This window comes from Patella vulgata, chromosome 1 (genome assembly GCF_932274485.2).
Source record: "Patella vulgata chromosome 1, xgPatVulg1.2, whole genome shotgun sequence".
Classification (NCBI taxonomy): Eukaryota; Metazoa; Mollusca; class Gastropoda; family Patellidae; genus Patella; species Patella vulgata.
The window spans coordinates 8,291,989-8,309,568 of NC_065879.2; the positions used below are offsets into that span (position 1 = coordinate 8,291,989).

The 17,580-nt window shown below is 37.3% G+C and overlaps 1 protein-coding gene across 1 annotated transcript in view; it reads left to right on the plus strand.

Annotated features, from left to right (window-relative positions):
• The window catches only part of LOC126808459 (probable serine/threonine-protein kinase nek3), a 38,433-nt gene that overhangs the window by 13,607 nt on the left and 7,246 nt on the right, over positions 1-17,580 (plus strand). The window contains exons 2-11 of the mRNA XM_056103243.1: positions 1,821-2,945; positions 3,959-3,980; positions 5,183-5,227; positions 7,645-7,704; positions 8,207-8,272; positions 8,897-8,971; positions 11,812-12,272; positions 13,177-13,305; positions 15,034-15,177; positions 16,334-16,548. Coding sequence (XP_055959218.1) covers positions 1,821-2,945; positions 3,959-3,980; positions 5,183-5,227; positions 7,645-7,704; positions 8,207-8,272; positions 8,897-8,971; positions 11,812-12,272; positions 13,177-13,305; positions 15,034-15,177; positions 16,334-16,548 — 2,342 coding nt within the window. The remainder of the gene's footprint in view (positions 1-1,820; positions 2,946-3,958; positions 3,981-5,182; positions 5,228-7,644; positions 7,705-8,206; positions 8,273-8,896; positions 8,972-11,811; positions 12,273-13,176; positions 13,306-15,033; positions 15,178-16,333; positions 16,549-17,580) is intronic.

Here is a 17,580-nt window from a genome sequence, read left to right on the forward strand (position 1 = left end):
CACATTTAGCTGCATTTATGGAAGTAGGTCAAAATGAATAAATACATCTAAACATTCTTTTGATATTTTTTTTTTTGATATTTAACACCTTTACGTGTATGTCTAGCCTATATTACTGACTTTTAATCGTGAATAATTCGATTTAAGTTTTATTGTCTTTTTTTTTTGCATTTTCAAAATTCAATTTAATGTTAAAACATTGTGCATGTAATAGATGCATTTGGTTTAAAAGAGCCATTGTAGTCTGAAAAATCCTTTGAGTTGAAATACAAGGAAACAGTTGAGCTAGCTAACCCATTGCTTCTGCTTGGGCTGTGACCTATTTAGCAATGGCTGTTATATCTAATTGGTGTTACCCCCCTGTAAATCTAGCTTAAGCTTTAGATGGATATGCTGTAGATTGCAACTGAACCTTGGTCTCTGTAATAATAAAACTGATTGAAATATATACCTGTAAGATGATCATATCAATTGTGCAATGTGCAGGCTTATAGTATCTGATCATATGAGAATATTGTTTTGTGTAATCTGTTTCATTACTCAAGTTATAATTACAGTCTTGTGAAGAAATTGATTTTTGATCTAAAAGATAAAGCATTGGTGTGTATCAATGATCAGTAGATTTATAGGCAAAATGTTTTCGGGTGAGCACATGTATATATCGTGAGCACATTTCTGTATAAGCGGTGTAACACTACGCCAATTAGAACTGTTCTGGGTATCATGTCTCCAAATGTTGTACATGTATCTTGATTTGTGGAAATTTTGAAATGCAAAAGGTCCTGTTTCTTAATCTTTAGAAATTCTTAGATACACCCTTTTGACACTTCGCCCACGATATGTTAAGTGACTGTCATGGAAACATAGTTTAAGTTTAAATAAAGACACGAATGACATCAAAAGTTTTATATACTTAGAAGACCACTATATTAGCTACTGGTGTTGATATGGAGGATAAGAGAAACCAGCTTAACTTTTCTAACAGAAATGGTCAGAGGTTGAAGTTAATGACGCATCCTAATTAAAAAATTAAATTACTGGTTTTCTTTTTAAGCTTTTTTATTTTCCACACGTGTGTGTTAAAATAACAAAGTTAAGATACATGTTGCTTAACTAACACCAACATATTTAAACCCATCGGCTATGAATATTTAAAGCCAATGTAAAAATGGATAATTGACACTTTGTTTGATGATCGAGACTAGGCTAAAATTAAAAAGCTAATATCTTGGTTCAGAGTCGAGTAATTTGACTGAAATTTTCAGCATATTCTATTTATGTTATCTATTGTTTAACTATTATATTGAGAACTGTCAACTCGTTAACAAATCTACCATAATACCCGTTTAATGTAATGAAATATGTTTTGGGTAATAGAAACACTGATCTAGTATATGTTACATGTACTGATAGCTGCTGTTTAAAGAAATCAGAAGCACAGAAAATGACAAATCTGTGCCACCAAAGAGATTTACCTGAATTGGTGCCTGAAAATGTCTTATAGATGCTGGGGGGTTGGATGGCTGTATGGTTAGCACGTGTGCGCTGCATCATTGAGTCAACTGGTGTGGTTTCGACTCACCGATTTTACGTGGCAAGGAGTAGGGTCGCCTGTCCAACTTCGTGGGTTTTCTCCGGGTTCTCCGGTTTCCTCCCACTGCTAAAGACCCCTACGTGCAAGCAAATTATTGAAATAAAATTAAACCATGTATTGTGTTAGTCCCGAAATGACCTAGTTTGTGTCGAGTGGACGTTAAACCCTGCTTCTTTCTCTCTCTCTGATTCGAAACATTATTTACCTTGTGCTTTATTAATTTTAGTTGGTTCCTGACAAAGTACCAGAGGCAGAGCATGTTAATGGTATTGGGCCAGAAGAAAAGGACACACAAGATGTGACGACAGTTTCCAAGAAATCTGTAACTAACGGCAGCAGAGTGACAAGTGATACAGTCACTTTGATTGACAAAATGTTGCCGGAAGATAATTTAAAAGTTGTTGAAAATAATAAAACTTTACTTAATCACGATGAATCGAAAGCAAACAATAATAATAGTAACACAAACGATGTAAAATCCATCGAAACTTCTAGTGACGTAAATGTTAACAATAATAAGGTGGAGGAGGAGAATGGCATAACAAATGCGATCCCTTCACCGCTTGTTGTCAGCACAAACGGCGTTGAGATCGCAGAAGAAACAAATTCTGAAAATAAATTATTCACTGTGACGGACACACCAGTTGAACAATCAAATACCGAAACATTTTTACCAAAAATTTCTCAAGAACCCAAAGCAGCAAATAGTAAAACACAAAACAATGTCAAATCTGTGCCAAAAGCGAGAAAGTCTGGCGCTCCTGTATCTAATGCGATTAATATAAAAATGGTGAATTTAGCGCCAATAGCCAACATGAAAGTTAAAGTTTCCGATTTAGAAAACGCCTTAAATTGTGACAGTAGTAGTAGTAAAGTGCTAGATTCTACTAAAGTGACCTCCGAAAACAACATTGCACCGTCCGAAACTAGTAGTAGTAGCAAAGGTGGCGCAAAACAAACATCTGCCAAATCGAAAAAATTCAAATTCAAAAAGTTAAAAAAGCGAAAATCAGGGAATTATGACTTTCCAAACAAGAAAAAAAACTATAAGAAAAAGAAATTTGAAATGACCAGTGGGGATGTTGTGGAAGAAAGTAGTGAAAAAACCGTGGATGAAAGTTTCACAAATTTACGAACAGATGAGAAAACAGTTAATAAAAAAGTAAAGTCAGGGATAAAATCTCCTGATCGAACTTTCATGGATATTTTATCGAGAAATAACCATTTAGCGTTTAAACGACGTTCCAAGTTTGGATGTAAAAAAGTCCTACAATCCAAGTCTTTCAAAGGGAAAAGTGTGATGGATCTCCTGAGAAAAAATAGTTTATCACCTAATTCTAAAATTAAAACGGTGAGTGAACTTCAAAAAGACCAAATTAGGGGGTGAATTCAGGTAGTAGGGTACATTTTAAGGTGAATTCTACTGGTTTGTTTATTTACAGTGGCCAACATCACAGCTAGCATATCTGTTAATGGTGAAATAAAATTGCACGTTCTTGAAACACGATAATAATAGATACAATTGTACTCTTTTCACAGGGAGATGGCTTTGACTGTTACCTAATCCCTAAATCCGTTTGACATTGATTCTGTGACTGCTCACCAAATTCCTTTGCCATTGACTGTTTCCTAATCTCTATAGCATTTTTAGTTCCCTAATCACTATATAGCATTTGCAGTTCCCTGATCCATTTGGCATTTGCCGTTCCCTAATCTCTTTGGTCTTTGCTGTTTCTTTATCTCTGTGGCATTGACAGTTCTCCAATCTCGTTGGCATAGACTATTCCCCAGTCTATTTTACATGGGGAGGGGGAATGTTAGATGGCCGAACGGTTATCGCGTGTGCGCCGTATCATACACATACAGTCTGTCATTGAGTCAGCTGGAGGGGTTTCGATTTCCCGATTGTACGTTACAAGGAGTAGGGTCGTCTGTCCAACCTCGTGGGATTTCTCCGGGTACTACGTTTTCCTCCCACTGCTAAAGACCCCTACGCACAAGCGAATTATTGAAATAAAGTTGAACCATACGTTAGTCCCAAAGTGACCTAGTTTGTGTCATGGATGTTAAACTCCATTTCAGTCTCTATTTCACATTGACTGTTCCCCAGTCTATTTCACATAGACTGTTCCCCAATCTATTTCACATGGACTATTACCCAGTCTATTTCACATTGCCTGTTCCCCAGTCTATTGGGCATTGTCTGTTTCCCCAATCCTCTGTTTAAATCAGTCTGCTGTTCTAAAACACACCTTACTTAATTTAACCTTAAATATTGATGAAAATACATTGTCCATTCTTGGAAGGTATCTGTAATAAATATTTGAGGCTCATGCTAAATTTTTTTTTTTTGTTATTCTTCAGGAATTGGTGTCGCCAAGTAAAGGTAAGGAATTGAAACACTTACTCTTTTATTATGGTCTAGTCATTTGGATGGGTCGAAAAAAAGAGGCTCTGTGTATACATTGGCGTGCACATAAAAGATCCCTTGACAGTTGGAATTTGGAATAAGAGTAGGCCATTGTGTCGCTGCCTGGGCGAGATTTCCCTCATAGCACACTGTATGGCGTAAGCTCAGTTTCATTAGCCCAGTTTAGGCGCAGAACAGAAGGACGTTAAACCCCATTTCATTTCTTTTATAATGGGGATCTTTCGTTATTATCGAAAAGATGGAATTGGAATCACAACACTATCACGTGTATCTGTCTTGTCTCCTAGCTCCCAGAGAAAGCAGAGACTTTTCAAATAAAGTTCAATTTTGTTTAGGTTAAGCAGAGGGTGGGTTGGATGGCTGAATGGTTAGCGCGTGTGCATTGTGTCATAATGTCTGAGATTGAGTCAACTGGCGTGGTTTCGATTCCCCGGTTGTATGTGACAAGAAGTAGGGTCGTCTGTCCAACCTCATGGGTTTTCTCTGGGTTCTCCGGTTCCCTCCCACTGCTAAAGCCCCTACGCTCAAGAGAATTATTGAAATAAAATTGAACCATATGTAAGTCTTGAAATGATCTAGTTTGTCGGGATTAAGGTGGGGAATATGATCCTCACTATAGTGGATATTTGAATACAACAAACTTTTACTGATTATTTGGTTTGCTTCTTTATCATTAACAAATCAAAGAATTACAAGTTTTTAAATGCACATTTATTTGGGAAATATGGAGGTTTGTAACATTCATTAAACATAGATTATGTAAATCTGCCTATTTTTTTAGGCCTGAAATGCTATATAAATTTTTAATTAGGCATTTATTAACATGACAAGACCATAATCAACTCTTGATGCCATTGGATGGCTCCGAATTTAAGTAGATTGAACGGTTCGGCCATTTGATAATTTAATTTAAAAATTGAGAACCACTTACGCTCATTGCACACATCTTGTCAAACTACAACCCTTAATATCTTCGCTCAAAATAAAGTAATCTGAATATTCATTTTGCATTATCTATTTTTGAAATATAGCGAGAACGGTCAGCTCTTTATCTAAATTTTACATAATGCCTCTTTAAGTTTTAACTATGGTGAGGAATAAGTATGTGCCAAGGGAAATAACTCTATTTAAGCTTGCTTGTTTTTTTGTATATTCAGATACTGATAGTAGTGCTAGTGGTACAGACCTTGATCTAAGTAAAGGTAATATCAATTATTGCTGTATGATTTGTCTGGACATAATGCTACAACCTGTAAAAACCAAAACAGAAAACCAAATGAAAGAAATTAAATATATACTCCACCCGTTTTTTTTTTAGATATTACGGTATATAGGCATGTTCATGCATATTATATCATTTATTCTACTTAAACATACATTATGCAAGAGCTAAATCTGCCTATTGCAGGCCTTTCTTAATCTTTAGGCCTGAAATGTTATCTAAATTATTAATTAGACATTAATTAACTTATCCAGACCATAATCAACTCTTGATAGCATCGCTAGCCTGCGATCTTTTTTGGATTACGTTCCGATTTGCTGTTCGACTTCCATTCATAATTAAATCAAAAAATGGATAATTGAGACTATGTTCTTTATCCTACTGACTTTAGTAATGATGAACGAGGCTAGCCCCAATATTCAATCGCTAAAATTTTGATTCATAGTGGATCAATTTGATTGAAATTTTCAGCAAATTGCCGTTACATTATTTAGTTTTTATACGCCCACATTGAAATGTGGTCTTATATTGTCGTCGCACCCGTCCGTCCGTTGGTCCGGCGTCCACAATTGGTTGTGGACGCTCTAGAGGCTAAAGTTAATATCTGATTGACTTTAAATTTATATACACTGTTTAAGGTCATGAGACGAAAAAGCCTATTGATTTTCAGCGATTTCCGATAATTACTGCCAGAGTTATGGCCCTTGATCACTTCAAAAAATCTTGTGGACGCTCTAAAGGCCAAAGTTAATATCCGATTGACGTTAAATTTATACACAGTGTTTAAGGTCATGAGACGAAGAAGCCAATTGATATTCAGCGATTTCCGATAATTACTGCCAGAGTTATGGCCCTTGATCACTTTGAAAAATCTTGCGGACGCTCTAGAGGCTAAAGTTAATATCCGATTGACTTTAAATTTATACACAGTGTTTAAGGTCATGAGACAAAGAAGTCTATTCATTTTCAGTGTTTAAGTCCATGAAACGAAGAAGCCTTTTAATTTTCAGCGATTTCCGATAATTACTGGCAGAGTTATGGCTCTTGATCATTTCAAAAAATCTTTTGGACGCTCTAAAGGCCAAAGTTAATATCCGATTGACTTTAAATTGATACACAGTGTTTAAGGTCATGAGACGAAGAAGTCTATTGATTTTCAGCGATTTCCGATAATTACTGCCAGAGTTGACTTCAGATTGATACACAGAGTTTAAGAGCTTGAGACGAACAAGTATATTGATTTTCAATGAATTTTTATGACTTGAACAGCTAAATCCATGATATTAAAAGTTTTGTATACTAAACGTTAGCATGGGGCAGAACTTTATAAAAACCAAACAAATTCTAATCGTTTTCTGATAATTACTTCATGAGTTGTTACTCTTAATCAGATTTTAGTGTATTATAAATGTTTCATTACCGAAAGAAGTAAAAATATGCGACAATACTTGTTGACTGCCCGGACGATTTAGCTGCTGTGGGCGTATGTTTTGTTGCCTGGCAACCTATCTTTAAGTATTATAGTGAGAATTGCCAGCTCTTTATCTAACCTCCCATAATGTATCATTATAGTAACTGAATCTAATACAGTACCTCATTTACTGACGGTTAGATCTATTTGATAAGGCCAACTTCCATGTTTTGTCAAAGGTCACGAGATGTAAACAGGGCTTGCTCTAATCCTAACCTTGGACCAAGCCCTAATGCTTACCCTAACCCTAACCTACAATCTCGCTAACAATCACATGCCCTAACCTTATTTACATCTCGGCGACCTTGACGACCTTCAAGTCGGTGGTGGCCAACTTGTGGCATATTGGACCATTCCAAATTCTACATTGGACCATTTAAAGTTGTGCATTGGACTGGTCCAAGTTGCTCAATGGACTATTCCAAGTGGAACGTTGCACTTCATGATGATAATGATAAGATATAAAAAAGAACCTGTGTGACTTTCTTTGAAACATGCTAATCAGACCATATGAATATGTAACTGTATATATAATATCTCATTGTCGGTGATATTACTAAATTGTTAGTAGATGTTAAATAAAGCTATTTCTTGCACACTTTCTTTAATTATTGCACAAAATTGTATCACCAACGTTTCTTTCACTAAGGTAATATATGGCACATCTGAAGTTGTACAAATATTTGGCACATAAAAGAATGGTAACCCCTGATTTAAATAGTCTTTGGTGACTTTTATAATTTAATTAAGATGTTTCTCACTCAAAATTGTATTACCAACAGTTCTGTCACAGAGGTAATACATGACATCTCTCAAGTCGTACAAACTCCCGGTTTAAATAGTCTTTGGTAACATATATAATTTAATTAATATGTTTATAATGAAGAGTATAACCTACACTACATGTATCTCCTGTTTTATTGTAGAATCTGTAGGTGAAGAAAATAATGAACAAAGTTTAGCCAACAGAAAACGTAAATCAGAAAGTAAGTTGCCATTTTTAACTCTTAGCTTCTTCAGCTCCATCGTCTCTATCCCCAGTGGTCTCAGTCCGTTCTACTCCACTAACCTCTGGGTTAATCCATGGGGAGGACACATATTCAAGTTATCTGCCCTTGATGATTGTGCTATTTTTATCGACGAATCCCATTAATCGTTAATTGTAAAGGAAGTTGGCGAAGGGAAGTAAATCTCATCGTGTTGCAACAAGCCGACATAGTGTTGAGAGCCCTGGTTGTACGTGACAAGGAGTAGAGTCGCCTGTCCAACCTTGTGGGTTTTCTCCGGGTCCAACGGTTTCCTCCCACTGCTAAATACCCTTACGCACAAGAGAAATGTTGAAATAAAATTGAACCATGTGTTAGTCCCGAAATGACCTAGTTTGTGTCGAGTGGACTTTAAACCACATTTCTCTCTCTTTTATTTAGATATTTATCTTTATAATTATATTATATTAGTTATTTATAATTGACATTTTCATTTGAATAGTTACAGAAGAGAATCCGAATGTACAAGAGGAATCTGATTTTAGCCAATCAACTGTGTTTCTAGCAGGTATGTACAGAGTGTTGCAAGAGTTTTGGACTCAAATCATCGAATACGGCCAAAAAATGCTGCTTTTCCGGGGGATTCTTAGTGAATCGCCAGCGTGCCAAATCACAGTGTTTCGCGTTGGAACATAGTGATTCATCGTGCATTATGGTGAATCGCTTGCGTGGCAATATCGTAATGAATCTTGCATGTTGAAGAAAAATGTACTTTATTTAAGTTGAATACATGTGTTCACCTTGAGCGAGGCTCAAACTATTTTTGTCTATAATAAATTTGAAGCCTAGTAAAACAAAAATGCTGCCGTGGAAACGTGTATATGTATCATGTACAGGCCGATTTGAATACTAACCAAGTGATTTGTTAATTAATCTGGGGGGGGGGGGAGCGTCATTTACCGACAATCTATATCGGTTAAGATTTTTTTGAACGTACATCTATTACGTGGGCTATGCATGTATGCGAACAGTGTGAGCATCTTGCAAATTTTTAGACCTGTGATCATTTGTTCTTTATCTAAAACTTCCACATCGTGGCAAGTTGATGTAATCCATTAATCATTGGCGGCTATCAAATCCAAATTTTAAATTATATACGATGAGCTTTTACACATTACTTCATTACTCGCAGGTTCAGTTAATCTAAATCAACCATCCATACAGCACAGTGCCATACATCATAAATCACTCCGCAATACGCAGAACGGTAAGTCACATGGTCAAAAACGCGCCAAAAATTGAGTTGTTGGGGTCAACACAGGAACTATATTCTTACGCTGTGATACTTCACAAATAATATTGAACCAATCTTGACCATTTTTGGTATATGATAATAATGTATTATGACGTATGACACATTTAAAAGATATGGTGTAGGTGGAAAAGGGCGTAAAATCTCCGCTGTGACAATATACATTTATTGTCATCGAAATCACTTTGGCGGACTCGGATATTAAATAAAATTATTCACACACACAAATGTACTTATATGTACATGTCATATATTTATACAAAGGACACTAGTGTGTTCACCTCATTATAATTCACTTATTTTGGGTACACATTCTGAATTATTCCTTGCTCAACAGTTTTTCTACATCTGACTTTCCGTATTCCTACTACATATACATGTACCCTATGCAACCTATAAGCTTATACATGTATGTTTACGTGTAAAATTTAGACATAGCATCTCGAAAGTTGTACAAGAAGGTCTACATGTAAGTTTCGTGATTGATACTGCATATTTTAAAATTAGTATGAGTACAATTTATCGGCAAATATTTTTTGATTCTAACTACTATGATTTATGTTATATGAAACAAACGCTGATACTTGTCAACTACCAAGTTAGGAGACAAAGGCTTTTGACAAATCTACAGGAAGCCATTTCACTCTATAAGGTTGACGAATTGAGGTTATTAATACAATGTAATCATCTTCTATCGTATACAGTATGAATGTTAAGCAAGCTATTCTGTTTTATTAATTAAATATAAATAAATTAAATACCATCGGCTTTAAAGCTGCAATTTCATATTTTTAAGTTATATTTTTAAAATTTATTAAAATAAAGCCTTAAAATAGATGGTATCCATAAACCGTCCTACCTTGTTAAAAAATAATCCTATTAATCCTATAATTCACTATCGCCAGCTGAGAAATTGGCAAAAATATCATTTTCAACTTAAAATTCCAACGTTTGAAGGAAGCTAATGCATGGAGGCAATGGGAAAACAAGGGAGGTAATTGTGTTATTATTTCCTGTGTAAATGATTTTTAAGGGTGGGAAATAATGCCCATGGTCGTATAATAGTGAGTTGATAACCTATTGAGCAAAAGACACAGAAATAATTATGTTTTGACTTTCTTAGAAAAGATGAAATTATTGCTTTAAGGTAATACTAAATTACACTCTTCTTTTAAACAAACAATTCATATCAGACATATTCATGCATCATAAATCACTGCATTTTCCCGAAGCCATGACTGCAAGTTTTACATCATCTGGACGTTGCTAGATTACTTTACTGCAGACACGTGAACAGTAGCGTCTAATCAGAAGTTGTGACTCTTAAGACAATCAAATCTACTATAGCGATCTCCACAGAATCCTTGACCCTTGACATTGAATGAACTTTGAACATTGCAACTTGATTATCACAGGTAGACATTTTAGCTGGAAAGCATGAGACCGGGTATTTGCGAAATCAAGGGATCTGATAGGCTCACAAGCTGGGTGAATACCCAGTAGAAATTAGTGCCGAAATATGCAGGGTATTACATGAAGGTCTTGATAATATGTACAGAGTTAAAGCGAAGATGAAATCGCCGGGGCAATGGTATACCATGTGATCTGAACACCTGCCAAATCTCTAACAACCAATGGGTTAATAGAATGAACTCTGGGGCTATATTCTTAGGGGGGTTGGATGGCTGAATGGTTAGCGAGCGTGCGCGCGCTGTATCATAAAGTCTGTCATTGAGTCGACTGCCGTGGTTTCGTATCCCCGGTTGTACGTGGCAAGGAGTAGGGTCGCCTGTCCAACCTCGTGGGTTTTCTCCGGTTTCCTCCGGTTGCTAAAGACCCCTACGCGCAAGCGAATTATGTAAATAAAATTAAACCATATGTTAGTCCCGAAATGACCTAGTTTGTGTCTAGTGGACGTTAAACCCCATTTCTCTCTCTCTCTCGCTATATTCTTACGCGATAGTTTGCAAATATATTTTCTAAAGGTGTAACCATTAGATTGTATTTGAGCTTGACTCTAAAATTAAATAAACCCTGTTTAATAAAGGCAATGAGAATTTTCAAGTGTAAATATATATTCTAGAAATTAGTGGACTTATTTGTTGTGTATTCATTCGCCAAGTGAACGAGTTCTATACTTGTAGAATATCACAATAACACATGCATTACTCCTTGGATGTAAATGGATAAAGATTTCATCATGGCTAAAGCAACTACATTAGATTATGTAAATTTGATAGGGACAGTAACACAAAACATAATTAGAACAAGATTCATTGACAATTAAAAAGAATATTGCAAGAATCATCTGTCGATCATTCCCCGAACTCCATTTCATTTCATTTTGTCTATCATTTCTGGGGGAGCAACGGTGGCTAAGTGGGTAAGACACTGGCTCGCTAGCTAGGAGGTCGGGAGTTCGATCCCTGCATTGGCCGAGAAAGTTCATCAGGATTTTTCGATGTGGTTTCCCCTTGTCGGTGGTGCAGGAAAGACAGCCTGACAAGGCAACTGTCTAGTCATTCGGATCGCACGAAAAACTGAGGTCCCGTGTATACATTGGCATGCACGTAAAAGATCCCTTGGCAGTTAGAATTTGATATAAGATTAGGCCATACTGCCGCTGCCTGGTCAAAATTACCCCGATAGCACACTGTATGGCATATGCCTGTCTTCATTAGCCCAGTCGGAGCAGAACAGTAGGACGTTAAACTGTTAAACTTATTTCATTTCTTAATAAAGATGATAATAATACAGCAGACACACATTTCTTAATAATTGTTGATATATTTCAGGTAAGAAAAGAAAAACTGATGAAAGTGGAAACATGACACCGATTATTACAGTTGTACCTGAAGTTAAAACATCACCTACACCATCAGGGCTCCGATCTCTACTCCCACCTCATCTCCAACAATCTAGTCAGCCAAACAATGCAGCTGATACAAATAAACCACAACCAATCGCAAATGTTGATCAGCCGAACACAAAATCGAAGGGATTGGCTAAACCTATGGGTGCAAATGCCAAACCATCGATCTCTAGTTTAGCAACAAAGAATTCTGAAGCGTTGAGGGCGTTGCTGGTTAGTGGCCCAACAGGAGGAATACCCAGGGATCTGTCGACGTTTAATAATATTGTCGGAGGGTTTACTAACAATGTAGGAAAGGACATGAAACCAGGGTTAACACCGAATACACCTAATGGTTTAACGTATCCGGTTACCCCACCAAAAACACCAGATAATGATGCAGTGGTATGTCGATATTAATTCTATATTTGGGAGTAACGTTGGCTAAGCGGGTAAGATGCTGGCTCGCTAGCTTGGAGGTCGGGTGTTCAATCCCTGCATTGGCTGAGAAAGTTAATCGGAAATTTCTGATGTGGGTTTCCCTTGTCAGTGGTGCAGGACAGCGGGCCTGAGGACCTGACAAGGACAGCTGTCTAGTTATTCGGATGGGATGGAAAAACAAGGTCCTGTGTATACATTGGCATGCACGTAAAAGATCCCTTGGCAGCTGGAATTCTATATAAGAGTAGACCATAGTGCCGCTGTATGGGCAAAATTTCACTCATAGCACACTGTATGGCGTATGCCCGTCTTCATTAGCCCAGTCGGAGCAGAATAGTAGGACGTTAAACCCCATTTCATTTCAATTCGTATTGTGGCATTGTTGTTTTCTTGCAATGTCTGTGCAGTTTCTCTTGTCCTCAGGTTTGTCTTGTCCTTCGGTTTGTCTTATTGAGTGTGTAATAATAATACGCAGGTTTTTGAACTCATCTCCCACTCATTTCATACAGAATGGTTTAACGCATGCGCATTGAATCATAAGGCCTGTGATTGAGTTGGGTTGCATGGTTTCAATTCTTCGCTTGAAGGAGTAGCGTCACCTTTCAACCATATGAAATATGAACCATTATTCATCGTTTTTCTCCCTCTTCTAATGAGCCCTACTCGCAAGAAAGTTATTGAAATAAAATTGAACCATTTGTTAGTCCTGAAATGACCAAATTCTCTCTGTGTCCCTCTTTCGTACTGATAACCTGAAAATTCGGTGTCTTAAGGTTGGCACGCCTGATTTTGATACATTCTTCAAATGTGTAAGTAATGATTAATAGTGTGCGCTTGGTTATTTATTTTTTTTTATTATTTTTTTCAGAACACCCAGTGTATATCACCAGATCGGGACATCATACCCCTATGTTGTTGTAAAATAAATGGTGCTGCCTTTAACAAATTAGCCACTGGTACTCTTTTCTGTCAAGCACTTGATACAGTTGATCGGAAGGTAAGTTTTCTGTTATGCAATTCTTTGATATCCATACGTCTGTCTGGATAAAAAATAGATTTTGTGTGAAACAGGTGTTCTGGAAAAAATGGGTTCACTAACATCATATATCTGGTTTTACAAATTGTATTTGTCCCTTCTAAGTTTATTCCTGTGCGGAACAAACATTTCCGTTTCATTGAAAATTCCAATAAATGATTCATTTTTAGAGATAATTTTAAATTCAAGTGGTTACGAAAACCCTATATATGATATATCACAAGCCTTACCTTGCGTGATACTCACCCAACTTCAAATTCGTTTTTTCGCTAAATTTTGGCAGCCATTTTGGAAATTGAACAGAACCCCAACCTTAAATGACGTCACAGAAGTGACATAATCTCAAAATTGTCTTCGGGGACAAATTTTAACACAGAAACAACCTGTCCCCAATTATCGTTTCGATTGTGACACACTAGCTAAACATTCACTAATTTGGTGCCCTGCCTCGCCGACGTTTAACATTTTAAATTTGACAGTCTACTTAAGACTTTTGTTGAGTTTGTGGCCACTGCAGCTGTACAGGGAGGATCACTGGACTAAATGAATAACTTAAGAAGACCACACACATAATTTGGCTAAAATTACTCTGAACATGATTTGGTAGTAAACTTAGAAAATAGATCATGAAAACTTGAAAAAAAAAATGATTTGGAAAATATATGATTCATTCAACAACATGTATCATATAGCACCAGATGTAGCATTTTCTTGCGAACATTGTGAGCCACATTCCATATCCATAGGTCAATCTGTTCAGGAGTTATGAAGGTTTCCCCGATGTGCTCAATTTCAATGAAATAACGGGGGCCATTTTTAAAGGTGGCCGCCAAAATAGATCAAATTTCAACACTTCAGCCACCAGGCTAACTGAAAATCATGGATGAATTTATTCATCAAATTGGTAATGATGCTCCAAAATCTCATGTCTGTCACATGGACTAATTGGAATAAGAGGGAAAACCAAGGTCCTCCGTTCACATTGGCATGCACGTAAAAGAACCTGTGGTAGTTCAAATTTGCTAAACAATAGGTTGTAGTGCCGCTGTATGGATTGGAAAAATTTCCCCTCATAGTATACTGTATGGTTTATGTCTGTCTTCATTAGGTGGATGGATGGCCGAATGGTTAGTGTGTGTGCACTGTATCATAAGGCCTGTCATTGAATCAATTGGCAGGGTTTCGATTCCCTGGTTGTACGTCACCAGGAGTAGGGTCGCCTGTCCAACCTTGTGGGTTTTCTTCAGGTCCTCTGGTTTCCTCCCACTGCTAAAGACCCCTACGCGCAAGCAAATTACTGATATAAAATTGAACCATATGTTAGTCCTGAAATGACCTAGTTTGTGTGGAGTGGACGTTATACCCCATTTCTTTCTCTCGCTCTTTTACATTATCTATTTTTTCACTATTACAGTGAGAACTGCCAGCTTTTTAACTAATCTTCCATAATGTATCATGTATATATTCATTAGATATTTATTGGGTTGATTTATAGTGAGAAGAGACAGTTGTGATTATCCAGTCACTCTTACAACTCTGTAAATTCTCATTTAATGTTTTAACATGACCTATTAATTAGATATTTATTTGTTTGATTAATAGTGAGGAGAGACTGTTGTGATTATCAAGTCACTTATTTAATGTTGTAATATGATATATTAATTAGATATATTTATTTGTTTGATTTAGGTAATGGGATGTTGTAATAAAGTAACTAACACTCAGCTAGTTAGACCAGGTGTTAAAATACCTTTCATGGCTATCTGTGAAGCTCATCGTCTTAAACTTAAAGCTCATCAATGTTGTCCTGGTTGTGGACATTACTGTACTCAGGTTAGTTATAATTAATACACAAGAAGTGGCATCAGGTGTTCTAGAAAGAGTAAGCATCCTCGTTCGTTCGTTCCTGGAGTTTTACGTCCACTTCCACCAAGGGTGATAAGGGATCACGTGGGTAAGACGCTGGCTCGCTAGCCTGGAGGTCGGCAGTTGGAATTCGATATAAGAGTAGGCGATAGTGCTGCTGCCTGGGCAAAATTTCCCTCATAGCACACTGTATGGCGTATGCCAGTCTTCATTAGCCCAGTTTAGGAGCAGAACTGTAGGACGTTAAACCCCATTTTATTTCATTTCATTACCAAGGGTGATATCAGAGACAATAAGCATGCTCTGATTGACTTTGAATTTATTTTCAATAGTTTCTGCCAGACTTACTACCCTTGATAACATAGCAAGCTGTTGAGGAGACTCTAAAGATTAGCGATATATACTTGGTTTAAAATTTATACACAATGTTTATGTTCATAAGATGATTTTCCATGATTTCGAATAATTAATCAGAGTTATGGCCCTTGGTCACATAGAAAATTTTTGTGTAACCCTAAAGAGGCTAACGTTATCATTCAATTAACTAAAAATCTTAACATTGTGTTTTTGTGAATGGCTGAATCCTATTGAAAAGGGGGATGACAGCTGAAACATATTTGTTGTGTTTAATTACTTCATAACTCTACTCGAGGGGTTGGATGGCCGAATGGTTAGCATGTGCGCACTGTATCATAAGGTCTGTCATTGAGTCAACTGGCATGGTTTCGATTCTCCGTTTGTACGTGGCAAGGAGTAGGGTCGCCTGTCCAACCTCTTAGGTTTTCTACAGGTCCTCTGGTTTCTTCCCACTGCTAAAAACCCCTACGCGCAAGTGAATTATTGAAATAAAATTGAACCATGTGTTAGTCCCGAAATGACCTAGTTTGTGTTGGGACTGACAGTTTTGATCTTTGCTAGGACATAATTTCAAATCTCACAATTGCAGTTGTGTCAATTCTGGATGCTCCGGACTGACAACCGAGCATCCCCATAGTTACTATTACCGTCTGCATTAGCCCAGTCGGAGCAGAAAAGTATCACATTGAACCCCATTTCATTTCTTTATAGCCTCTATTAGGAAATTATAAAAGTATTTTTCAATATCTGTTTTCTTTAATTTCAGGGAAAATTTTATCAGTGTCGGAAAGAAGGACCATCTATTCATAATTTTCACAAACAATGTCAAGTTTTTAAAGATGGAAAATATTACTGTCCACATTGTGGTGAGGAATCGCTCCAGTTCGAGGTCACCTTGAGTTTGAATGATGAACCTTCAACGTTATCAGATACAGCATCTACAACACAAGGCCGCATCAGTAAACGTCAAACAGCCGCAACGTAATTATTTTTATTTTTCTGTGCCTGTATCTTATTGATCCCATACCACTATTTTTGAATATACTAAATTTTCTCACATCTTTGTAAGTGTTAAGAGGATTGGGTGGCCAAATGGTTAACCTGTTGGATATCCAGTCAACTATTGTGGTTTTGATTCACTGCTTGAACGTGACAAGGAGCAGAATCACCTGTCCGGTTCGTGGGTTTTCTCCAGGTCGTCCGGTTTCCTCTCACTGCTAAACACCCCTATGCGCAAGCGAATTTTTGAAACAAAATTGAACCATATGTACGTGTGCAATGCAAGGGAAGTGGAATTTTCAGAAGAGATGCTGTTCCTTATATGCACCCCAATCTACACACAGATGGACTTGGGTATCACTATACTGGTCAGCCCTTTAGGCGCTGCCTCAGATCTTTGGGGGGGGGGGTGGATGGCTGAATGGTTAGCGTGCGCGCGCTGTATCATAAAGTCTGTCATTGAGTCGACTGGCGTGGTTTCGAATCCCCAGTTGTACGTGGCAAGGAGGAGGTTCGCCTGTCCAACCTCGTGGGTTTTCTCTGGGTCCTCCGGTTTCCTCCCACTGCTAAAGACCCCTACGCGCAAGCGAATTATGTAAGTAAAATTAAACCATATGTTAGTCCCCAAATGACCTAGTTTGTGTCGAGTGGATGTTAAACCCCATTTCTCTCTCTCTCTCTCAGATCTGTGGTGCTTATCGACCCATGCTGGGATTCGAACTCGGAGCATTCTAGTTAAAGAGTCCTTACCGTGTTCGCTCAGTCTGATTAAAACACAGATCCCATTTTGTTTCGTTTTTTATATTTCAAAATTTCGTTTTACTTGTCTTCACAACACTAGGATCTGGAAGAATTGTTATCATTGACGTGTTCTAGTTGATGTTTGAATTAGCCAATGAAACTGTCTGTTATGGCGAGTTCTTGGTGTGCTCTGCAAGGAACTGTGGGTAAACCCCTAGAAACGTCAACACTGATTGATTAATCAATGTCTAATGTCATAGGGTCAAAAACCGC